We start from the raw sequence: 25,223 nt of genomic DNA on the forward strand, positions 1-25,223 counted from the left end.
TTTAAATGTCTTACATGTTCAGCTGCAGCCTTTCAGAGTTTTTTGCTCTCATTCATCCTGACAAAGCAGTAAAACCTGTTTTCATTCATTAAACATCCTTGTGTGATCTCAGAAACGTGTTTAGAAAATGCTTTAGAAGACAGATCACGTCACAAAGCCTAACTGCCGCTTGTTTCTCTTTCAGGAAGGATTTTATTTACCAGCCGGAGCGAACAAACTGGACCTGCCAAGTGCCCAAAGTCTGAACCTGCATCAGCGTTAAAGTTATTTATTGTGTAAATATGTTGTATAGAAAGAAATGTTTATTCCTAAATGTGACGTTTTGTTGTTTTAGATTGACTTTTGTACATTTTGACTAAAGCACTACTGCTGCAGCTCGGCTCGTCTTCCTCACCCATTTAGTTTTCTGATCTATAAATGTCTGTTTCCCTTCAATCAAAGAATAAAAACTGATGTTTTTCAAGAGCAGCCACTCTGTTGTTTGTTTTTCCAAGAGTGTATTTGCAAAAGTTTGCATTTATGTTGAATTAAACACACAGTAAACAACATTTTCATTGAAGAACTTCGATGTTGTTTACAGACGGTGAATGTTTCACAATAAAAGCTGGATTTTGGACCGCCGTGTACTTCACAAACTCATTACTTATTGAACACATTTTTACACAATAATATAAAGAAAATACAGCAAAAATAAACATTTCAGGCTGTGAGCTAACTGTTCCTCCTGCAGGGCGTCACAATCTAGACTCCGTTTGTTTTGTGTCCACCATAGTTTTTGGAGCGTCATTATTCTGATATGAAGAGTTCATTTGCAGAAACAGAGAACTGCATCTTCACAAAGCTTCAGAAAACCCTCCGTCCCATCGTCTGCCTGAGACAACATCAGTCAAACTTCAGTTATCTCTGTTTTTGTCATTTCTACTGAGTCACATCCACTCTGCTTCAGTTAGACTGATGTTATCTCAAGAAAACAAAAAGAAAAGTTTTCTGAAAATCTACAAAAATGATCTGTTTTATATCCAAGGTGAGCAGCATGGTGGAGGAGCAGGACTTCATACTGAGCCACAGTGAGGATAAATGTGACGTCACAGAGTCCTCGGGGTTCAGAGGGTTCCTGCTGAAACCCAAGTCAGCTTCTCCAGAGCCAGAAACAACAAAGAAATCAAGTCGTCTGGCAGCTGCTTCTGTATTCATCCCAGTCTGTTGTATTCAAACCGACTGCAGCTTCTGTTCTGCTCAGTCCACTTTTAAAGGTGCTTTAAGGCTTTAAAGCTCCAGCACCGACTGAACACCGACTCTGTCCGACTCGGAGCACGTTTCTTGGATCTCGGCCGGCGGTTGCGTAAACTGGAGGAATCCGGCGACTCCCGATTGTTAGCATCACCAGATGCTGTAACGCTAGCCGTCCCCTGACCCGTCCCGAGATCGGTATCTTCCCCGTACTACCCCTTCACCAATTCCCCCAACGCTCCATTCAGATGCTAATCGTCTGCAGTTTGCCCCTTCTATTGCTGGCTGACTTGGATTGTTCTGTGAAGGACATTAGTGTCTAACCTCCGCTATCGGTTTACAGCTTATCATGGAGTCTTTGCAGGAAGGTCCTGGACGCTGTGAAAGGAGCTTCATGTCACCAACATGCAAGATTCAGACTTTGGTCACGTCTAAAGGTTTTAGTCGAGCTAGAACACGTCTTTATTCTGGTGAGACACTGATTTTCAGCTGAATTCAGGTCAGAAACCAGCCACAGGTTTAAGTCAGAACGAAAGCTACCGAGGTTTTGAGCACAAAGCGGTGTGACGGATGTAAACAGGCCGATGAGAACACACACGTTTCACACACATGAGAACGGCGGACGAGACAAAGGCGATATCTAATAGCACAAGACTGTGAGAAACCTTATATATCTGAACAGAAGCTCTCATCCCTCTGAGGAACACTGCCCACTAGTGTGTGGCTCCTCCTATCGGGGCCGCCATCGCATCCTGAAGCTATCCATACATGTCTGTTTGCGCTGTTTAGCTTCTTAAATGGTTTTCTGTTTCCCACTGTTTTGTCCTTTTTGGCAACGAGGACAAAGACGGCGAATACGTCGTCCGTCTGTAAGAATGAAGTATGCTGTTGTAGTTTTACGTTGACGCGTCTTCAGGATTGTTTGAAGGAAGGAGGTGGCCGTTTGGAATTAATGGATGTCGTTGCCTTGTTTCTTTAATTCCGACAAAAACAACGAGTAAAAATGATAATTTACCATTTTAAGGGAGATGATGTGTCAAATTTAGTTACTGGTTCTACAAACCTCAGTAAACCTGTGAAATAGTCGTTCAACACCTGACGTGGTGATTAGAGAGCTTTAGATGTGGCAGATGTGTTTTGTTTTTTGCTATGCTAATCTTAGCCAAGCTAAGCTAACAGTCTGCTGCCTGCAGCTTCGTACTGTATTTCATTTCCAATCAAGTCACTTTTACAGCTCATTTAAAAGACGTTGAGCACCTTCCAGTCGAAGAACAAGACTTCTACATTTATAGTTGTTTACCCAGCAACTATAAATGTTAACGTCAGGACCCCACAGCGTTGTTTTTATTGTGTACATTTACCCGACTAATTAAAATATTATGGCTAAGATCTTAAACTATGATGTAATAATGTAGATTAACCTTGACTAACCGAAACATTACGGTTCAGAACCTACAGTAGGATATACTCCAACAAATGCTTCACTCATTTTAACATTAAGGTTGATAGTCAGAGCATTTTATGAGATATTTCACAAATGCTGTAATTGTCATGGAGATTGCAGCAACCAGCAGCTGCAAGAAGAACGGGGTCTGCAGAACTAAATCGTTACCAAAACAGTTTCTTCACCAATATGTTTGTAAAGGTGTAATAACATGCCTTAACATGTTGAAGTTCAACTCCGGTGGGAAACCCTGAAAAACACCTGATCCAGTTAGAGTACCGATAACCAATTGACGAAAAATAGATTTTTAAAAAATCGGGCATTAAGTAACTTATGAGGGTTTGTTCATGATTCTGAGGTGACTGTTAGCATTTATGTTTCACCACAAACACTCCATTGTTGAAAAAGGCCACACTCACTTTATATTTACATCCACAGCAGCTTTTATTTCACATAAAAAACTCAGAGTGTTCTCAGTCACAGTGTCAGAAGCTTGTAGAGTCATCGTCTACGTCTTCTTCAGACTCAACAACATCATGACTGCAGGTTCTGCATGTGATGCCTTCACAGACTCCACAGGCCCAGATGCTCGTGACCACATTCTTCTTGCAGCTGCACCGCTGGTTTCCTCAATCTCCACGACAGTTACAACTGGTGAACTTCAGTAGCTCCTCAGGAGCCATGGGGTCTAGTGTTGGAACTGGCTCATACCCATGAGGACACACCTAATGTCCATCCATAGTCACTGGGCTTCAGAGACCTGCTCTGTAGAAGGATCCAGTCCCGGGTCTGCAGGTAGGCATGGAGTAAATGCTGCACCCTCTGTTAGAGGTAGAGTCTCTGGTTTGATCACTCCTGCCACCGCCTTCCTTCAGAACATCCATCCATCCATTATCTACACACCGCTTAGTCCTCACTGGGGTCATGGGGAGCTGGAGTCTATCCCAGCTGACTCAGGGTGAAGGCAGGTTCATGTCTCTGTTCTCGTCCTCTCTGGCTGATGTTTTGGTCACTCTTACATGTTGCTCTCAGCCCTAGAGGCAGCATGAGGCGTGTCTACAACCCACACAAGCTGCTCAGGTAGTGCAGCTCATCCAGGATGGCTCATCAATGCCAGCTATGGCAAGAAGGTTTGCTGAGTCTCTCAGCACAGCATCCAGAGCATGGAGGAGATACCAGGAGACAGGCCAGTACACCAGGAGACGTGGAGGAGGCTGTAGGAGGGCAGTAACCCAGCAGCAGGGCCGCTACCTCCTCCTTTGTGCAGGAGGACCAGGAGGAGCTCTGCCAGAGCTGCAGAATGACCTCCAGCAGGCCACTGATATGCATGTTCCTGCTCAAACTGTCAGAAACAGACTCCATGAGGTGGTCTGAGGGCCTGACGTCCACCAGTAGGGCTTGTGCTTACAGCCCAGCACCGTGCAGGGAGATTGGCATTTGCCAGAGAACACCAAGACTGTCTAATAAATGTGAATAAATTTGACTTACTTAATGTTACGGGTTGAAAAGAACAAAACAAACCCTTTGGATCAGTTGGTCTTTTTCACGACTTTGTTGGTGAAGTTACACACTGTGAGTTTGTGAGCTCGATATTGAGCTAAAAAACGATGTCGTCTGCAACAAATGCACGGACTCACGTTAGTCTCACAAGTCACAGCTGTTTCCTGTGTAATATCTAAGATGCTCTGTTCGCCGGTCTGTGGAAAAGGTGAGCATAGCCGCCGAGCGCTAATCCTGAGAGACGCTGGTCATTTGAAAGTCAATGTCTGAGCAGCACAGAGAGCTTTTGTGAGCAGCTCCACAATAGAGCTGTGAGACCACAGGCCTGCCGAGGGGGGAGGACGTCGATCACCTTCTCCTGCGACGGTATAAAAACCTCCTCCGGCCGCCCAGACGCCGAGGTGCAGGTGATGTGTTGGAGAGCCATGAGGATCCTCTGACATCCAGCGAGTCCAAGACGCTTTCTCCCGTCAGGTGGGTCTTCTCTCTGACAGATTCAGGTGTTGTTTTGAAGCATTGCTGATTGTTAAATGTCTCTGCAGCATCACACCATGGCTTCAGTCGGTGCTCTGTTAATGCTGCTGCCGGTCGCTTGGACGTGTTCTCCACAGAAAGCAGGTGAGGACGGCATCCTGCAAACACTAGCAGCTGCTTTATCAGAACAAGTAGGATCATAAACCTGGAGGTCACACACATATCTGGGCATTTTTTTAAATCATTTCTTGCTGTTTTTTTTGTTGTTATTGTTCATAAAATGCAAGCTGTAGCATGTTTTGGTGCAGATAAGGAAAACGCTCACACAATGTGCTTTAATCGTGTTGAAAATCATTCAGGACGTCACTGGAACGATCCTTTTTACATCACAGATGAACATGAAGGGGTTGAGTTGCAGCATGCAGAAAGACAATATGAGTAGATTTAACCACGTTATAGTTAAGTGTACTACAGACGTGTGAACAGGGGGAATGTTTAGTGAATAGATTTCACCGTGAAACTTCCTCTGGTGATTGTTTACAATAAGAAATGTCTGATGTGTTTTGTTTAAATGTGTAAATTAGGTCTAATATAGTTAAAATGTCCTAATTTGCCTTCACAAGTGAAACCTTTGCTCGTTTAATCACTCCATTATACAGAAAATCCCCCAAATAATCCACTTTAGTCGTGTTTTTAGCAACAACGTCTTTGTTCAGTTGTAGGATTTGAATAATAAATGAAGAAACCCGTCTGTAAAAACCTTTAGAATACAGTCAGAACGTAAACGGGACAGTTTGGTGAGTAGAACTGTTCACAGATCAACATTTCGAGTTGGTTCCTTTAATAAGACAGTTGATGTTTGCATTAGAAATTTGCCAAATACGTCCTTATTAATATTAATTTCATCAACGGAAATCTGAACATTTGATGAAGCCAGAGTCAAAGGGGATTTTTATTTTATTGTTCCACAAATCAGAAAATACTGTCACCAGCAAAAAAATCTATTAAAAAAAAAATTAAGAATAAAAGTTTCTGGTTTTGATCGATAAATGAACAAACCTTCAGATTACAGATGAGAATAAAGCCGTCTGGTGTGTGTGAGCGCTGCTGAATTGAAGATTTCTGGCTCAGAGTTGGAGAATAAAACCAGAATCTTTACACAAAAAGTCCAATAAAACGAGCTTCTGATCCCGTTCAGTGCAAAGAAGCAACTCAAGAGGTTTTTAATATAAAGACGTATGAAAATAAACTAAAAAATAGATATAAAAACACACAGAAATGCACAATAAGCAACAAAAACAACAAATAACTCCACTCTCGACTAACGGATATCAACATAAAACCTCTCCAGCTGAGAGTGAAGACAACATCTTTTACATTTTATGTTTAAATATGCAAATTAGGTGTTATCTCATTAAACATGTGCACATTTGCATCAATGTCCACGAGAAAAACTGCAATAAAAAAACACTTACATGCATATTTTGGGTGTTTTCTACCAACTGGTGTGAAAGAAAACAAAATATCTCCAATATAAAGTATGTTTAAGCCTCTGCTGTCAAACAACTAAATGCTGAATATCCCAATGTCCCCTTCCAGACTACGTTATGGTGTCGTGTTTCCCCAACGCCATCATCGCCAACGTCCCAGAGTGTCCGTACGGTTGGGAGATCGAGCAGCTGTCTCTGGGCGGCGTCTGCTACACGGGAATCCACAGTCCGGGTTATTACCGCTTCATCATCCCCGACCTGACGCCCAGAAACCACTCGTACTGCGGCACTCAGTCCGAGGTGAGGCAGCGAAAACCGACCACAAAAAAAAGAAAAAACCTGGAATCCACATATACAGTATTTTACAAGTGTCTACAGGTGTTTCCAATACTGTTAACAAAACAAAACAAAGATGGTTCTGACTGTATCATCCAACAACTCGCTCCTCTGTTCACTGGTTTTTAAGCCATGCTGTGTTTATTTTGTGGAAACATTGACTGCAGTTCATCTGAAAACTGTCCGTTGCCACCTGACTGTCGGTCTCAGCAGTCAGTCGTGACTTCGCAGTTGTGCTGAAGAGCGCACAATTTGTTTTGTTTCTTTTAGAATCGGGTACAAACGCTTTATTTTTGGGGGAGTTTTCAGACGAGTCACATAGAATTAAGTGATTCTGATAAAATACAAAAATGTCATGCTTAGATTGTGACTGCGCGTCACAGACGAACAGTTCAAGAACCAAATTCTCATCGTTTTTTTTCTGTTTTTACAGTTTCTTGCAGATGAATGGTGCACTTTGGCGATTAAAACAAAACAAAACAACTTATAAACCTGCCTTCAGGTTTTGCGTTTCAGAGGGTTTGTGACTTTTCGCTGGCTAAGTTTTCAGCTAGCACTGAAGGTGCCTTCGTAATTCATGTTAACTGCTAATATTATTTGCAATGCTTATTTTATGAAGCGAAAAACGGGCCTAAAACTGAAAACACTCACTAGAAAAAATGAACAGCTGACTTCTTTGAGTATCTTTAAGTACAACAAAATCAAAACAAGACATTTTTGGGCGATCAAAATGTTAACTTTCCTGAACTGAAAATGAAACAGGGTCAAACTTTGAAAACATCTAAAAACAAGTTCTCAGGTATTCAAATGTGCTTCAGCTACACGTTGTTATGCGTCCATCAAGTCAACATGACAGCAGCACGCCTCAAAATATGCCCCGTTTGTTGTCTGTTTGCCTTTAAATGGGACCAAAATTTACAAAATGAACATCACGCCGTATTGAAGGAGACTTAAAAGTAGAGATTGAACTCATACACTTCTTGCGAAAGTGTTTACTTAAATAAAAAACCAAGTGAGAAGTAGAGTCATTCTCTGTTACACTTCTATGTAATCAACCAGAGGAGTCGCCCCCTGCTGGCTATTAGGAAGAATGCAGGTTTTTAAGCAGAGCTGGTTTATTTTTGGATCATATTCATACTTTAACTTCAGTAAACAATCCAAATACCTTTATATTCTCCACAGTACATGCCCGGCAAAGACCCCAAGTACATCTTCTACAACTCGATCGTGTCCAACGACACGTCGCTGACGGTCCGGAACCAGCCAGTGAACTACACCTTCAGCTGCATGTACCGAGCAGCCTACCTGGTAAATAACGCGGTGTTCAGCCAAAGGTAAGCACCGGTTCAGGCCGCGGGGCGACAGACGCTACTGTGTGGATGATGTGTGCATTCTGACCCAATGACTTGCAGCGTTTTTACTAAACCCTCTGCTTTTTCCAGAGTGGCTACAGTTTATGTCAACAATGGGAGTTTAGGCACTTTTAGATCACAGTTGTCTATGAACGTGTTCACGGTGAGTAGCGGCTCGCACGCTTTCTGCAGTGGGAGCGACATGTTTAATGCTGTTTTTACACGTGTTCTATGATCATTTCTGTCTGGAAAGGGTGTAAAATAACTTGTTACAGGCGTCGGACGCAAATGAAAGATGACAGAAGGAATGCAAATATTTTCCAGAATTCAAAGTTCCTGTACGCTAAAGACGCTCCGTATGTGATCGACACTTCTGAGATCGGCTCTGAAGTTTTTATCGGCATCGAGGCTAAAGGTCTAAGTAACAGGTTTGTCCTCACATTTTAAGATATTCTTCATAAAAAGCCCATGTTAGGCTCATTTACAGGCTAATAATGACCTTTTCGGGGTTCACTAGAATATGTTTGCACACTTTAATGTTCCAAACTCACATTTTTCTCATAATTTTGAAGCATCGCATGTGAAAAAGTTCATGGAAATGCCAACATCTGAACACATTTTTCCAGTTTCTCGACTTTTTGCTGTTTCTTGGGAAGGTTTTTAAGATTCTAAAGCGTTAATGGGAGACAGAAATTCCATTTTTAAACAAGTTCTGATGCAGCAAACGTTTAACTGACTGATGCGATCTTGTCTCTCATGATGCCAACTGATTTGAAATAATAATCACAACTTTCCCAAACTAAAGCAGTTCCTGTCGACTTCTCTCCATTTTTCTCTCACAGATGGACAAAGTTTTGTTTGTTCCTTCTTCTTCAAGCTGTCTTTATCAGTTGACACACAGCTGGTTTTGTTTCCTGCTTCTTCTACTCTGTTTATTCCAGCTAACGTAGGCCACAGCGCCACCTTGTGACGACGCTACGCGGCCGAGGGTTTTCTTTCCAAAGCAGTTTCTTTTCTGATTTCCTGAACTTTGAACAAGGTGAATGCTTTCTGGTAGAGAGGACGGCTGAGTAACTGTCAAGAAAACAGGAGATGACTATAAGTAGGCTGTGGTCAGAAGGTGGCGCTGTAGCCTACGTTAGCTGGAATGAACAGAGTAGAAGAAGCCAGAAGCAAAACCACTTCCAATCACTAAAAATACCGAAAAGAAGAAGAAGAAGCAAGAAAAGTGTTGACAATTATGCGCAACAAAAAGTGGAGAGAAGTCTTCAGGATCTGTTCATAATGAGGAAAACTGTGATTGTTCCTTCATATCAGCAGGTATTGATCATGTTGCGTGCTTTCTGGAGCTGATCAGACATGTGAGGTTAATGAGGTCTGTCCATCTCCCATGAAGCACATTGACACAAAAAGTCAGTTTTTTATTAAAATGATCTGTTTCCATGAACTGTTTCAGATCCAATTCCTCAATAAACACATTCAGATGAGGCGAAGTTTGAAAGTTTGAAGATCTTTCACATGCATAAAAAACCCCAAAGAGCTTTTTCATCAGAATGTTTAAGGTGTTTGAACCATTACTGACTTTTTCTTCTCAGATTCAAAGTTGTGATCAGCAACTGCTGGGCGACTCCGACTCCTTATTCAACCGACAGGAAGAGGTGGAGTCTCATCATCAACAGGTGACTTTAACGGAGAGCTTCACACGCCTGCCGTCGAGTCCCGTTTCTTTATCGTAACGCCGTTTGTTTCTTCCCTCCAGCTGCTCCTCCGACAACACCGTGACCATCTTCGAAAACGCCAAAGACAGCCGCTCCATGTTCAAGTTCAACTCGTTCCGGTTCCAGCGGCTGGAGAAGGTTTCCACCGTGTGGCTCCACTGCGAGGTTCAGGTGTGCGACGGAGAGAGACTGGTGTGCCAGCCGGTGAGGACAGCCATGACATGTCGCGCACTTTGTCTTAAAATGTTTGGAAATTTGCACACATGTTGACCAGTGAAGGCCGCAGACGTTACTGATAACATTAAAGACACATCGGTCCTTCAAATTAAAGGCAGAGAAAGTTCCTTAAACTTTAGGTAAATGCAGGAACACTAACAAATCAAACATCAGACGGTTTGTTCTTTTCTGTCCTGAAGAGCCCGTGCTCTATGAGGAGTCTGTCGGCGGACGTCGAGCCGAGTGGAGGGATCCTCACCGCCGAGTTTCACGTTAAAGGTGCAGTTCAACGTGTTTAAAAGGACGCGAAGAGGGATAATATGGGATAAAACAAGCCTGTTTTAATTGCACAGTGAGGAAATTTGCATAAAAACATACAGGATTAGCTGCCTGTGCTGCTGGTAGCCTCCCTGTTGCACGAGCAAATTTAAACTAGCAGCTCGTTAGCATGTAAATTAGCAACATATCGACACTGTATGAGTCATTTTAATTATTAATGTTTTATTCTGCAGAATCATTATCTAAAACTACTAGCCTGTTAGCTGATAGTTTAAGGCTCATTTCCAAACCGTTGTGCACTAAAATGGAAACATGAAGAGGAGGCAGGTTTAAAATCAGGACCTCAGGAGGGTAAAGAAGCTTTAAACTGGCTGAGAGCAAAACGTTTCTGTAAAATAAGACAAACTGAATGAAATTAAAGTTATTTTGACACTTTAAACATTTGTAGTTTTATGTTTTGTCACATTTATGAAGCGCTATTAATATAACAGAGCTGTTCCTGAACAAAGCACATTAAAGTCATGATTCAACAGCTTCATTATTTACTGTTAATACGCTTTAATTAGGAGGTTATTGAGAAAAAACTCTTAGTTACTTATAATGACGAATACTGAACTAATATGCTGCTAATTTACATGCTAATGAGCAACTCGTTAATAATAAATATGTGCACTTTAACGTAATGTGTTTTTAAATGTTGTAATTAGCAGTTTGTATTCTCTCAACAGGTATCGGATCTTCCAATAACGGACACATAACAGGTAAACAAATGCAATAACAGGTGTGATTAAGGTGTGAGCTCCAACACTGATATGTAATTCATTTACTTCCTGCAACGAGGTGATTTGAGGGCAGTTTCAGGCCTCGTTGACACTAATATGGATATTTTTCTAGACGGATTTTTTTCCTCTTGTGTTTAAAAACCACTTAAACATAATTTTGCTAAACATCTCGGTACATATGAGATGCATGACACCACTACAGGTGCTCTGTAATAAGCCTGCTGGTGCAGAACTGCATCATCGATACGTCACCTCGTCAGCTGTCTGAGGTCATTCAGGTTTCCAGTCACACACACACACACATAGGCGAGAAAAAGGTACAAATTATGCTAAATGAAGAAAAAGAAAAAGTTGTTGTTTACATTGACACACAAATGAAGTCTATTTTTAATCTGCAGTCTGAGTTTTTGTGCATATTATGAGGCTCAAACGTCTGTTTTGTGAAATTATCCATATTGGTGTGGATAAAAGCTCAACGTCTGATCTGTTGGGAAGAACTTTAACAATATTTCAAACTAAAAATACCCACATCAGTGTGTAAAACATCCACCACGTGAGGTTTTAAGGCCCTCAGAGCTTCATCTCAGCTCATATCATCTCTTTTTTTTGACATTTGACGCGGTGTTTCCGCCTCCAGGCACCTCGCTACTGATGCTGCTGCTGGTCCTGGTGAACTCGTGTTGTGATTTAGTGAACGGATCCAGAATGTAGCGAAAGGTTTGTCCGTCCGGACCGGAGGGGAGCGTCAGCCAGGACTCAGGGAGCGTCTAAAACACTCCTCCTCCTCCAACACAGGAACACAAATCCCCCTATTTAGCACATTGACGGACGCTTTTCATCATCTCGTGACATCGTTTCACTGCTTTCTCCAATAAACATTCACTGAAACCTTTAAAGAAACAACAATCTTGTTTTGTTTTGAACTTTATTCGAGGGATTTTCACAGTGTTTTAGACTTTCGACATGACGGCGACACAACAAACATACATCAGAGAGCTAATTATACGCAGCTTGGTAGAAAGAGAGTTTAAGGCATTTTTATGTAATAAATATTAATTTTTAAAATAGTTGTTTTTGAGCATCACATCTATAAAGGATTTAAATTCTTCTAAATATTCTGTGTTTCTGGAGTTAGAGTTGCTCTGACTTCAGATTCACTGGGATTATATCAGAGAATAACTAAAAAAAGTTTTATCAAAAAGTGAAATATTTGATTAATTTTGGTGCTGAAAAGCCTGGATGAGACGGTCTAAGTTAGTACAACACATTTGCCTGTGATTTATGATTGTTTTGTGGAAAGTTTTTAAAGTTGGTTTTCTATTTTTGGACTGTTTTGCAATCATAATGTTTAAAAAAAAAAAAAAGGCACAGAATGAGTTTTTTCAACACAGTAATAAAACCTCATTTATTCCACTGTGCGCCGCTGGATGATGGATATTATTGTAAGAAACTGTCTCTTCAGCTGTAAGAAGAAACTCTAACTTACAGAAAATTAGCTATTGCATAAGAAAAACCATTTAATCAAATGTGCTCCAAAAACAGTTCAGATGAGCATTCATCAGTCGTTTTTTTATATTAGCATCGAATCAAATGCGGAAGAGTGGATTTGTAATTGTATTAAAATGCAAAAGAGTAAAGACCATCATTGTTTAACGAGAACTTTTTGCAATACAGACTCCTGAAGTTTTGCACTTTCCATCCATTTGCCCTGTGTTCTGTTTGTGTTCTGTTTGTGTTCTGTTGGACCTATTAAACTGTCACATGTTCCACTGAAAATACGCTCAGAACCTCTTCTTCAGATGTGCACCGCCGTCATGGTGCATTCTGCCACGTGAGCGTTGCTCAGGGTCTTCTGGGCCTTTCTTTCCGCCGCTCTGGCCACTCCTGGTTTCTTGCAGAGAAAAACAGATTAAAAAAAAAATAAAAAATACAACATGGGTTTACACACTCGATACGGTTCTGTTAAAACTGACTGTGGCTGTTCGTCTGACTTTACTTTGACGCTGTCGGCCGGCGGAGAGTCGTGGACGATGAGAGGAGGATTAAAGCCGATCTTGTTGAGCAGCCAGTAGGTCTTGTGATAGCCTTTACCCTGCCGTGGACACAGACATGCATGTCAACGGCACTTTCAGTTGGGGAGAAAAAAACAAAACATGCAGAGGAGTCACCTTCATCTCGATTTCTCCTCTTTCCTCCAGCTCAAACGATCCCTCCTGGACGAGGATGTCGGCCGTGCTCTGGGAAATGTGAATCTTCATGGCTGCATCGAACATACAGATGTGCATTTAGAATTTGGTTAGGTAGTTGTTGTTTTTTTCAAGTCGACCTGTGCCGACATCCTAACACGATAACAAGTTGATGTTTAGAAAGAAAAAGCTGCAACCAAAACGTTCAGAGTCTGATTTGAATTTGAAGCTGTACCTCGGTGCGGTGATGCTCTGCTCCCAGTGTTCCTGCAGCACTTCCTGTAAACTGCATTATCTGCACAGGCCGCTTGATCTCCCAAACTGAGCCAAACATGCCAACCCTTTAAGTCCAATTTCATTTCAAATCTAGGTGGCACTAATGCACGTTTTGCCGTATTGGAGCACCAAATTACCGTCACAGTTCAGTCGTTTGAGTCGAATGTTTTCCTCAGGATGTTACAGTAGAACACAGCATTGAAAGTCCAACCCTGAGCTACGATTTCATGGTGCAACACCCCACCAATGCTGAGGAAAATCTCCTCGTTCTGTTTCCGACTTAAAGCGCTCTCGACAGTCTTGGACTCGAGCTCTTCCACTGACATCTGCTTTTGCTTGCAGCCGTAGACTCAAATCTCATCAACAGTGATGGTTCTCAACACGAAGGTGGGCCTGATGACGAAAGCCTTTTCTGAATTTGGCCCTGAGCTGCCTCCGCAGGTCCACAGTGAAACTGCAAATGCACAACTAAACGGATGCAAAATTGTTCATAACGCACTCAGAATCTCGGCTAAAAACAGTTCCTGCTCACATGTGTGGCGTGTGCGTGATCATTCATTGCTTCATTCTGAACTTTGTGATCACAACCTGTAATATTTAACAGGTTTAGCATCTTAGTGTAGCCTGCTAGCATGCTAGCATTTGTTTATTAGCACTAACCAGCAAACACAGCTGTGCTCGAGGAGGATGAGGTCGTTTTGCAGGTATAAACCAAATAACTGGACAAAGTCCTACCTGAGGGCACCACTAGATGAAAAGCTAAGGTATCATCAATGAATGTATCCTCAAGGGACAATGAATATCTATAGAAAATGCATTGATGAGCTGTCCAATGGTTTCAAAAATATCTTGTTAAAGCTAACGATGCAAACTTTATGGTAGGACTGTCCATCCTCTGGAAAGCATGAGCGTCCATTGAGTTGCTGAGGTGTCAGTGTTGACCAGAATGGTTCATTGACCAGACGTTTGTCCGTTTTGTCACTTTTCTGGCTACAAACTACCGTCTACATCGAAAATAACCACTTTTGTTCTTACACCGTTACAATACAGCAGCAAATATCGTATTCACAGTCTGACCTTGAAGGATTAAATAAGGAAACCGCGGTACTGATGGTTTCAATGAATCAATGCTGCTAAACAGTTCACTCACGTAAGCTGTTGCTTTCCATGCGAGAGGCCATATTCACTGTGTCACCAAAGAGACAGTAGCGAGGCATCGTGGTTCCCACGACTCCAGCAACCACTGGACCTACAAATAAACCACAGATGATTGTTAGAATATCTCATTTTAAACATTTCCCAAATGTTTTAACTTAATGACAAGTATGTTGGCAACCTTCTGGTGGTCACTTGTCTGAAGAAAACATTTCATTTACTAAACTATGAACAAATGTTGAATAGCACATGAAAAATATGCAAATACGACCTCTTTCTTCTAGTTGGAAAAAAACCCACCAACAAAACCAAACACTGGGTTTCTGAAGATGCTAAATTAGCTCAGTTGAGCTTCAGTCATCTCCATTTCTTACCAGAGTGAATCCCGACACGAATCGCGAGACTCTCCATCGGCATGTGACGGATTCGGAAGACCTTGATGGACCTCAGGAAGTGTAGAGCCATGGTGGATATCTCCAAGGCGTGTTTGTTGCCGTTGCTGAGCGGCAAACCGCTGGCAACCATGTAGGCGTCACCGATTGTTTCCACCTCACAAAGACGACAATTTTGAAAATTACAGACAAAATGCTATCGCCACAATTTAAAAGAATAGTTTGACAATTGAAAATCTGCTTTCTGCTGTGAGGTGGATGCAGCGATTGGTGCTGTCGTCATGTCTGGACAATTATAATGAATATAGCCAGTAGCGGGTTAGCTTAGCTTAGCATAAAGTCTAGAAACAGGGGCAGCAGTAGACCTGGCTCTGTCCAATGGAGGCAAAATCTGCCGACCAACACCTCAAAAGCTAAATATTTATTGCAACATTTCTTGGCTGGTTGTTTCTATTGTAGGGATTAAAAATCAAAGGTTTAATGTTGACATGAATGAGCTTTAGAGGGGATCGGAGGTGGATTTTCTGACTTGTTTTCGTGCATATTTTGTAGCTTTTTAACAGATCCACATTAGCTGTTTCCCAGGTTCCAATTTTTGCAAAGCTAAATTTACTGGAGGCCAGTTGTAGTTTCCAGAATTAAAGAATATGACAGTTCTCATGTGTTTGCAAGAATATCATGAACTAAAACACAATTATTCTCCCATCATCTGCTTTACAGTTCACAGACTCTGCATCGCGTACTTTGTAGACGTCGTACATCTTGATGATGTCGTCGAACAGGCTGTAGAGGTCGTTGAGGAAGGTCACGACCTCCATCGCCGAGCTGACGGAGCACATGGAGGTGAAGCCCACGATGTCGGAGAAGAAGATGGTCACCAGGTCGTAGCTCCGCGGCTCCACCGAGTTTCCCGCCATCAGCTGATCGGCGATGTACCTGCAACCAGCGAAACCAGGTGAGGAGAGTCTGTCGGTGATTAAAAACACACACAGAACAGTTGGTGTTGGTACCTTGGTAGCATGCTGGACAGAAGCTTGTCTGCACGAGCTTTCTCCGCTGTGAGCTGATTGGTTCTCTCCTCCACCACCTCCTCCAGGTGGTTGGCGTACTTCTCCAGCTTGTCCACCATGTTGTCCAGGATGTTTGCATGACTGCAGAACAGAAAGTCTTGATCACTGCTGTCAACAAGTTTAATTTGTCAGACGCAAATCTCAAAACAGATTTCGGTAAGTTTCGAGGGAGAGCGTTGTCACTAAAACAATCCCGAATAGAAATCTATGACTGAAATCTAAAGATGGTGGTCGTATGACGCGCGTCTGAAACTGTACGTAGCAGAAACATAACCAGAAAAAGACACTTCACTGAACTTTTTAAGTGTTTTCTTGAATCATATTTCAACAGTGATTTTAAATTTCCACGCAGTTTTTTTGCCCTGGTAAGCATTAAAAGTACTGCTGTGGTTCTCTTCCCATTCATTTAGATACACAGTTGGTGTTACAAGCCAGAAATAACTGTTGAACAACAGGACTTGCTCATCAGGATCTTTAATGTTACCACATGACCATTTTATCTATTGATCCTTTAAGCCTCTGAACCCCACTGGTGGGTTTCAAAGGCTTGTTGTTTTTAAAAACATTACCAGAATGACACCATTCATCAGAGCCAGAAACTGTAAAAGCAGAAATTAAACCTGTTGGATTTTCAACTTTCCAACGGTCCTTGAACTAATCATGTGGGACTTCTGGAAAAGTAACCAAATCTGAGTTCTGCAAGGTGGTGCAGTGGTTAGCACTGTTGCCTCGCAGCAAGAAGGTCGCCGGTTCACGTCCCGGTGAGGACACCCGGGATCTTTCTGAGGTTAATTGGTGATTGTAAATTGTCCGTAGGTGTGAATGTGAGTGTGCTTGGTTGTCTGTCTCTAAGTGTAGCCCTGTGATAGACTGGTTACCTGTCCAGGTGAACCTGCCTTCACCCTGAGTCAGCTGGGATAGACTCCAGCCCCCCATGACCCTAGTGAGGACTAAGCGGTGTGTAGACAATGGATGGATGGATGTTGATTTAAGGTTTTTGTTCAATTTTTGCAAATAAGGATTTCTCTGAATTGAACTTCAGTTTTTTCTTTTTGCGATTTCTGTCATTCTGATTGTGTCGTGTCATTCTCTCTCTCCTTCTAGTCATGTTGTTCTGTTTCCATAGAGGTTCAGGACTTTATATTGAAGTAAAAAAAAAGATTTATTTAAATTAGTTTAAATCTGATATCAAATGAATATTTTGGAGTGTGGTTCATGTAGGAAAACAAAAAAAACCAGCAGCTCGTGTTTGTCCGAACCTGTCTGGACTGGTGTCCCTCAGCCTCCTCCGTATGGACCCGAATGGCGGCCGGTGGTCCGGGTTCTCGTTCCAGCAGGACCTCAGCAGGGTGTTGATGTTCTCCTCGCACAGCTGCTCGGACAGAACCGGTCGCAGAGGTTCTCCTTGGAACGGCGTCCTCAGCTGCATGATAATCTCTGGAGGAAGGGGTTGGTGTTTGGTCAGCTGTGGTCTGAAATATCTCAGCTCTGGATGGAGTGTCACGCTATGCTTCTCAGGAAGTTATCATGTATAAGAGTCATCATTCATACAATGGAGGACAAGCGTCCAACATGCTGTGAAACGGTCGTATTTCATAACAAACCATATTTCTAACAAACCCAGCCACACAGTTTTGGTACCTTTGCAGTATTATGTGTATAATAAGTGTAAGTATAAAGTCATAGTTTTCTGTATAACTACTACAGTGTGAACAGTGTTGGTCACTTGGTTGGTTCATTAGCTCTCATTTAACCAAAATATTAACTGATTTGAAGAGAAAAACTTCAAGGATTAATCCATTATTTTTGGCAATGGAAGGAACGGACCACCAGTGAGTTCCCCAACGTTTCCACAGCTTTGAACTGGTCCAACCTGATGGAGACTGTTAGGTGTAAATTACTAAACGCTGAACTCGGAATCCCAAAGAAGTCGTCGGTATTTTTGCATTCTGTTTGCAAACAGCAGATTGTTATCAGCTCAACAACCAACATGTCAGATCGTCTAAAACCAGCTGATGACTTGTTTTATTCCTGAATAGTTTTTTGTGCTTTGATCACCCGCTGATATGTTTTTATAAATGATATGAACATGTGTTGCTGGTCTGCTCAGACTCAGTTCCTATCATTTCAGTATAAAATAACCAGGGTCCAATGATTCAATCTGCTGCAATTGCCAGCTTTATATGTTGATATAGAATCCATTTAGGCTAGTACGGCTGCAGGTGAAGTGCACTCAAAGCTCTGTGGAACATTTAATTCATTAGTTAAAGGGCTTCAGTCCACCAAGACTTTCTTCTGTTGGCTGCAGCTTAACTGTTTACATCCTCCAAAGACCCCAAATTATGGGATCTGGATAATGCAAAACCTACATGTTCTGATGGTAAAAAGTCTCAGAATGTTTCCTCAACAAGGTTCTTATACGACGCTGAGTTGCAGCTTAGAAATTATACGTTGTTAAAGAAAGTCCTGCCCACCTTTGGGGTCCAGGTTGATGTCCTGATACGGCCCAGCCTTGGAGTTGTACATGAGCTCCCACAGGATGATGGCGAAGCTGTAGACGTCACCTTTGGGCGTCCCGTTGACCAGCAGGCCGACCTGCCTCAGCAGCTCCGGAGCCGTCCAGTACATCTCTGCAGCAAATCCAAACCAGCTCACATGCATTACTTCTCCTTTGCGCTGACATAAACATAAATGCAGACGGATTTAGGATTTCACCTGCGTAATTGGGGTTTTCCAGTGGGATGGTTTTGCTCTTGCTGCCGTATTTAAACTCCCACAGCCCGAAGCCGGACAGTTTGATTTGGAGCCGACTGTCCACCAGACATGTGCTCGGCTTCAGGTTCCCGTGAAACTTTAGTCTGCTTTTGTGAATGAACTCCAACCCCTGGACCACAGATAAATGGACTGATACCATGAAAAGTTTAATTTATCCATAAAACAGTGACAAAATCAGTCCTACCATTTGGAATAAGAAGAGAGTCAGAAACTAAAATTTCACGATATTTCGTCGACTTAGTTTGTTGACAACGGTTCAAAGTTACAGTTCAGTCTCCTGACATTCCTCTTTGTGATCATTTTATTCCCTTTTCAGTCACTTTTATGAAGTCATGCAGCATCACTGCATACATAGTCATCAAATTATAGGTTTTCTTACATTACAAAGTTTAATATATGAACATTTCTGACCTCATAGGGTAAGTGCACATCCATCCATATATCGTTTTCTGGGAATTATTCCTTTTTAGCAGCCAAATGGGGGTTTCAATTTTTGAAAAAAAAAAAAACTATTTAATGTCGGTATTTTCGTGGCGGATTCTTACAGTTTCATTTCAGTTGAACATATTAAGAACTGACGAGCAACAAAAAAATTAATAAAGGGTTCCGTTTTTGCCGCAAGCATACAGAAAACATGATTCAGTGAATATAATTTATTGAAAACATAAATTATTAAATATGAACTGTATTCATATTATTGAACCTATATTGGTTCACCAAACACAGGCTACTGAATAAAGGAAATCCAAAGACTTCTAGACTTTATCAATAGTTTGTGTTTTCTTTGATTGTATTCAAAGTTTTTCTCTTTTCTTCACTGATACTATTGCTGTTTTTTTATTTGAACTTTTTTCTTCTTTCCCACCATTTCTTTGTCACGTCATTTCTTCTAAAGTCCTTGCTCTGGCTTTGCAAAACTTGAGTTGTTCATGTGCAAACTTAAAGCAAAAAACCTGCTCCATAAACCAAGACTCACGTTGACAATGTCGTACGCGAAGGACAGCTTGAACATCCCGTCCAGCTCAACGTCTGTAGCCTTCAGAATGTCCTGCAGACAAGTCACACCAGAGAGACTGAACATATTGAAGTTTGATGCGTTTTTACCTTAAATTTGCGTCGGTATTTCCTGCACCGACCTTCAGACTGCCTTTCTTGCAGTACTGGATGACCAGACAGATGGGGTCGATGCAAACGCCAAAGAACTGCACCAGGTTCTCATGTTTCATCTCTTTCATCTGTCTTGAAGAGTTCAAGATGGTTAGGACACGATATATCTGCCAATAATCCTGCTATTCCTCATTAAGATGTCTTAAAGAATACAAGCTGTTGACATTATATACAAAACCAGAAAGTCAACGTTGATGTTTGATCTGGAACAAAATGAGGAACTTTACCACGTTGAACTCTGTGACGATCGAAGGTTTCTGGAAATTACAGCAAATGGGGTTCTTGATGTACTTGACAGCCACTTGATTCCCCTGCAAGAAATCAGATACTGACGAATATGTGACACTTCTTCAGGTTATAAAAGTTTCTTCTTAATTCGGTGCTGCTCCAGTCTTATTCAGTCTGGTGAAGCCGTTAGTCATGAGAGGTCTAATCTGACATTACTGAGCGTCCTGACTTTATTAAGTTGTTTTAACCAAACAGAACTTGAAGACTAATCACCTGGAACGTCCCATAGTCCATATCAGTAACTGTTAAGGTATCGGTTTTAGGTTCTGCTCTGTATTTTTTTTGCTGTGCTTTATAAACTGGGAGGCTTCTTTGAAGAAATTTGACACGATTGTCACCAACCAACTGCAGATGTTTTCCTCTGCTCTCATGCTCCTGCATTGGTTACCAGTGTGGTGTTGCTAGTGATGAGTTAAAAGTGCCAAATTCAGCATGAGGGAAGATTTAGAGAACCGTCAGGTCAGCATAAAACTTCTAACTACGTGAATTATTTCATCACCTGGAAGCTGAAGCGATGCTGAAGACACTGGGGGTAGAATCTACTCGCTAAGCTTTTCTAAACGCTTCAGGATATTTGGAAATAAACACGCTGAGTTAGCTGAATCAGAATATTGTCTTGCAGCAGTTTTTCTAAAGCATCTGTCACGCTGCAGCTCAGCTGTCGCCTTCTTTCCCCCTGAGAACACCTGAACTGGGCAGTGACACGATCTCTGGCTGTGCGTTGAGATGCACTGAACTACTATTTATTTAAAACGATTTAATACTAATGTTGATCCAATATTTCACTTTGTGTTCTGATACAAAACAAAAACCTTTTTCAAACCTTTTTAGAGCGATGTAAGCATGTTTTTTACTTCAACAACAACTTCTTAAATAAAACTTTCGTAGCAGGACAAGAGCTCTAACATGATTATTTTTCACTTTAAGCCTCAATAGAGTTTAAATGGGTGAGCTATGTACAAATTCCCCTCCGGTACAGTTGTCATGAATGAGGTAATTAGCTGTAGAGACCAAAACCAGGCGGTAAACTTCTTTATTTATGCTGTGAAGTTGGACTTTTGACATTGGGGGTCTAACATGGGGACTGACTCAGTTTGGGAACCAGCCTCAAGTGGCCATTTGAGGAACTGCAGATTTTGGCGCTTAGACTTTATCTTGAAGAATAAACCTGAACTTGATTTAGTGCTACAATTCTGATGTTGGTACTCTGGATGTATTGTTGAAACAGAAGCAGAACCAACGACAAAAGCTGCTTATTTAGTTGCGTTCTGCTACGTTTCTGTAACTGTAAAGGCCTTGGAAGCGTTTCTCCACTTTAAACAGATTTTTTGCTGTAAACTCAGTGTTACCTGGTAGAGACCGATGGTGGTGTAGACGTGTTCTTTTCCCATCTTGTCCCTCAGACCAAAGCTGTTGTTGGAGAAACTGGAGATAGAACTTCCAGTTCCACTCTGACTGCAGGTGGTGCTGAAGGACACACCGTGACCTCCCTGCAGGAGAAACACAACAAACATGGACACGGACACAAGAAAACACACTCAGTAGCCGTGATGGACACATAAATGTGAAGCAAATTTGAAGAAAACTTTCCAAATGTTGCGAAAAATAAAAGAAAACAATAAAACATGAATTAGGCTAGGCTACATAGTTCACCAGAAGGTGGCGCTACAGGCTACATTACGCATCGCTGCAATAATTAGACATGAAGGAAGCAGAAACAAAATCAGTTCTCAAAAAAAAACAAAAAACTTGAGGAACACAAGCTAGAATGTTGTCGGTTCGCGTCCCGGTGAGGACACCCGGGATCCTTCTGTGTGGAGTCTCCATGTTCTCCCCGTGCAGCGTGGGTTCTCTCCGGGTTCTCCGGCTTCCTCCCACAGTCCAAAAACATGTTGAGGTTAATTGGTGATTGTAAATTGTCCGTAGGTGTGAATGTGAGTGTGCTTGGTTGTCTGTCTCTAAGTGTAACCCTGTGATAGACTGGTTACCTGTCCAGGTGAACCTGCCTTCACCCTGAGTCAGCTGGGATAGACTCCAGCCCCCCATGACCCTAATGAGGACTAAGCGGTCTATAGATGATGGATGAATATTGCAAATCAAACCAGGATTAGATATTTTAATCGTTGAGCCCTACCGGAAACAAAAACAGCTGCTCGCCAACTGTCAAAAAGTAAAAAACCACCTCAGCCAAGCGTAAAGACGCCTATTTGATAGTGGGGACGTTTTTTATTTTAATTCTGCGGTTTCTGTTGACTTTTTTTTTCTATCTGCTCGTACCGAGGGCTCCCTGATGATGGTGATGTCGCTGTAGCTGATCATCCACCAGCAGGAGTCGTCCAGCCTCGTCTGCAGTCGCAGCTTCTGCAGCATCAGAACACCGATGAACAACAGCGCGAGGATGCCGATGACGGGGAAGGTGACCAGCAGAGCCAGCAGGGCCACGTCTGTCGCACAGGAAATGACGACGAGGTTAGCTTAGCTTTAATGGCTTTGTGAACAGTTGTAATGTTGGTGTTTTAACGGGAAGGCTTCACCATTACGCAGCCATTCACACAGCTCGTTGTTGAAGCCACACTCTGGGATGTCAGAGGGAGGCCGTCCTTTGGGCCACACCATGGAAGCAAACATAGACGTCGGTCTGAAATGTATGCGGTGGAAGTAAAAAGGCAGAATTCAGGATTCAAACCGGATTCACGTGCTTCGTTTGACGGCACAAGTGTTTGTTACCGGACGTCTTTGGTGTGACTGTCAAAGTGCAGGATGGGCACAAACTTGGTGGTGTCCCCTGTGTGCTGCAGGTCGTAGATGGAATAGTCCAGATTTCTCTCCCCCTCCTCGTCAAAGTGGACTAGTCCGGAAGCACCTGTATGGAAACACCATTCCAACAACAAACTGCCTAAGAAGTGATTTTCATGAATCAACGAGAAAATGAAACTAGAACCTGCTGAGATGTAAAGACAAGCACCTGACTAACCTAAATGTTAATAGTATGTACTTTACCAAATTACCTCACGACTATCATTTAATATTTAATATCCGCAGATACCCAATACCGTTTTCAAATAAGAACATATACAATATATATAATAATATACACATTTTAATATCGTAGATTAGCTGTAGTACCTGTTTGAGCCACCAAGTGGAGCCTTTTATGTTTGAATGCTGTAATTTTGTTTGGTGGGCTGAACCTGTCATAATTAACAAATAAATAATTAAATATATGTCATTTTTTACATTTTCCTTTCATTTATCCATTTATTCATCAATTTTTATTTTTTTTTACCTACTATACCTACTATATTTATTTCCACAGTGATTGATTATTTTTACACTTGGTTTTATTCGTGTTCATTTATTTTATTTCCACATCTATTAATTTTATTTCCTCATTTATTTATTTCTGCATTTATTTTTTGGTTTTCCGCTTTTCCTAATGTGCACATATTTATTTTCCCACTCTTCCTCATTTCCTCATTTATTCATTTATTTATTTTTAATTATGGCAGGTTTGGCCCTCCATAGTTTTGGGGGTAGTTTTGTGTTGGAAAGCAGAGCACATTACAGGAGTTTAGTTTAGACCAATGTGACGCTTAATGACCCTTGACTAGAGCTAAAGAGGTCAATCAAGCTGGTATCACATAAGGTTGTTTTCCTGTAGCGCAGCATATTAAGTAGCTGCTGTTTTTGTGGCACAAATCATGTGTCTGCAAATTAAAACAGCAGTATCCACAGACATAATAAAGGATTGTGGTTAAGTTTGTGAGGATACCGATCAGTTGCACAGTTCCTTGATCTCAGGATCTGGATTGGAACATCTCTATCGTATACAATACCATATTACCTCACTGCTATAAAAATAAAGGCTGAGATCCTTCAAAATTATAGTTTGAACCTCATAATACAGATATTAAAGGCCATAGCTACCATAAAATCGAATGCTGCGCTTGTTTTTTAATCTCTGCAGGAGGTGCCGGCCGTCGTAAGGATTCTTGCCGTCTTTCAGGACTTCCTTCAGTCCCATCGCGTAAAGAAGCACAGCGTCATGCAGGTAGGCCGAGTAGGGGCTGACCTGAAGTAAATTAAATCAGGGAGATAAATGTATAAGTGGATAAACAGCTGATCGTTTTCCTGTCAACAGTTTTCAGACTTGCCTCTCTCTCGGACGACAGGTTGCTTCTAAACGGGTGTTCTTTCAGTCTTTCGAAAACTTGGTCGAAGAAGTCGTAGTACTCGTAGCCTTCGTAGGATTTGTGGCCGATGATGAAGGTCATGTCGAAGGCTCTGATGGCAGCCTGGTTCAACCTGCTGTTCAGGGCATATTTCCACAAGTTATCCTGCACAGAAAAACAGATTAATACCAGAAACGAGTTAGTAAAGACATGAAGAAAAGTAAAGATGATGGGGAAGAAATCCAGCAACAGCTTCTGCCTCAACACAGTCATGTTTGGATACCTTTAATTCTTCCTGATATTTAAAACACAAGACGACTCCTGTTTCTTTATTTCTTGAGCAGCAGCCTTTTAGCACAATCTCAAGCTGTCAAGTGCAACTTTGAAACTCCTCCTCGCTTTAAAATGAGTCAGCTGGAAAAGTCAGCTGTGGACGGCGTTTTCAGCTCACTCGTGCACTCACAATTAGCTTGATTAGCTCGCCGCACACTGCTGATAAAATCTGCTGGGGACAGCATCATTTCAGCTGATCAACGGCTGCAGGCTGGAAACGAGAAGCTGCTTGTGTCAGCTTCAGACTGACGTCTGTGGAGCCGTTTTTTTAAAAACTAAAATACCTCAAATGTTCGCTGTATGTGCAGATGGAGAAAATGTTCTACTGGGTCTCCAGAAAAAGTGAGTCCTTGCTGAGGAATAGTAAAAAAAAACATAAACTTAACAAAAACTCAGGTGAAGCTTTGTACTTGTTTCAGATAAACTTTAAAAGGATTTTTGCACAAAAGAAGGATTTTATCAGCTCTTACACGAGAGATACATCAGATAATGGTAACAGAAACCCACATTAAACATTGAGAACATGCTGGAGAGCAGGTTCAGACTATATGAAGATGGATGAATGCTCAGTGACGCCCCCTATAGGTT

The 25,223-nt window shown here is 41.8% G+C and overlaps 2 protein-coding genes across 2 annotated transcripts in view; one reads left to right on the forward strand and one right to left on the reverse strand.

Moving 5' to 3' along the window:
• The first annotated feature begins 4,725 nt into the window (after positions 1-4,725).
• tectb (tectorin beta) lies at positions 4,726-11,532 on the forward strand. Its single transcript, XM_008291503.1, has 9 exons — positions 4,726-4,792; positions 6,248-6,438; positions 7,657-7,808; positions 7,917-7,989; positions 8,151-8,254; positions 9,422-9,505; positions 9,586-9,748; positions 9,961-10,039; positions 11,459-11,532. Exons 1-9 carry the CDS (start codon positions 4,726-4,728, stop codon positions 11,530-11,532), a joined length of 987 nt encoding a protein of 328 aa, XP_008289725.1.
• Positions 11,533-12,616: 1,084 nt separating this feature from the next.
• The window catches only part of gucy2g (guanylate cyclase 2g), a 16,116-nt gene continuing 3,509 nt past the window's right edge, over positions 12,617-25,223 (reverse strand). Inside the window, exons 4-22 of the mRNA XM_008291509.1 lie at positions 24,285-24,467; positions 24,058-24,202; positions 22,858-22,993; positions 22,665-22,768; positions 22,408-22,574; positions 21,480-21,620; positions 20,070-20,153; positions 19,812-19,910; positions 19,652-19,723; positions 18,616-18,784; positions 18,375-18,530; positions 17,160-17,337; positions 15,841-15,981; positions 15,574-15,766; positions 14,813-14,987; positions 14,434-14,532; positions 12,990-13,081; positions 12,818-12,913; positions 12,617-12,712 (exon numbers count right to left, since the gene is read on the reverse strand). Coding sequence (XP_008289731.1) covers positions 12,617-12,712; positions 12,818-12,913; positions 12,990-13,081; positions 14,434-14,532; positions 14,813-14,987; positions 15,574-15,766; positions 15,841-15,981; positions 17,160-17,337; positions 18,375-18,530; positions 18,616-18,784; positions 19,652-19,723; positions 19,812-19,910; positions 20,070-20,153; positions 21,480-21,620; positions 22,408-22,574; positions 22,665-22,768; positions 22,858-22,993; positions 24,058-24,202; positions 24,285-24,467 — 2,526 coding nt within the window. The remainder of the gene's footprint in view (positions 12,713-12,817; positions 12,914-12,989; positions 13,082-14,433; positions 14,533-14,812; positions 14,988-15,573; positions 15,767-15,840; positions 15,982-17,159; positions 17,338-18,374; positions 18,531-18,615; positions 18,785-19,651; positions 19,724-19,811; positions 19,911-20,069; positions 20,154-21,479; positions 21,621-22,407; positions 22,575-22,664; positions 22,769-22,857; positions 22,994-24,057; positions 24,203-24,284; positions 24,468-25,223) is intronic.

This window comes from Stegastes partitus, unplaced genomic scaffold (genome assembly GCF_000690725.1).
Source record: "Stegastes partitus isolate 25-593 unplaced genomic scaffold, Stegastes_partitus-1.0.2 Scaffold746, whole genome shotgun sequence".
Taxonomy (NCBI): domain Eukaryota; kingdom Metazoa; phylum Chordata; class Actinopteri; family Pomacentridae; genus Stegastes; species Stegastes partitus.

Bases quoted from the DNA above. Each gene is read 5' to 3' on its own strand.
- tectb (XM_008291503.1), top strand. From the start codon at position 4,726: ATGGCTTCAGTCGGTGCTCTGTTAATGCTGCTGCCGGTCGCTTGGACG. The intron at 7,809-7,916 runs GTAAGCACCGGT...TGCTTTTTCCAG, and splicing joins AACGCGGTGTTCAGCCAAAG to AGTGGCTACAGTTTATGTCA. The intron at 9,506-9,585 runs GTGACTTTAACG...TCTTCCCTCCAG, and splicing joins TGGAGTCTCATCATCAACAG to CTGCTCCTCCGACAACACCG.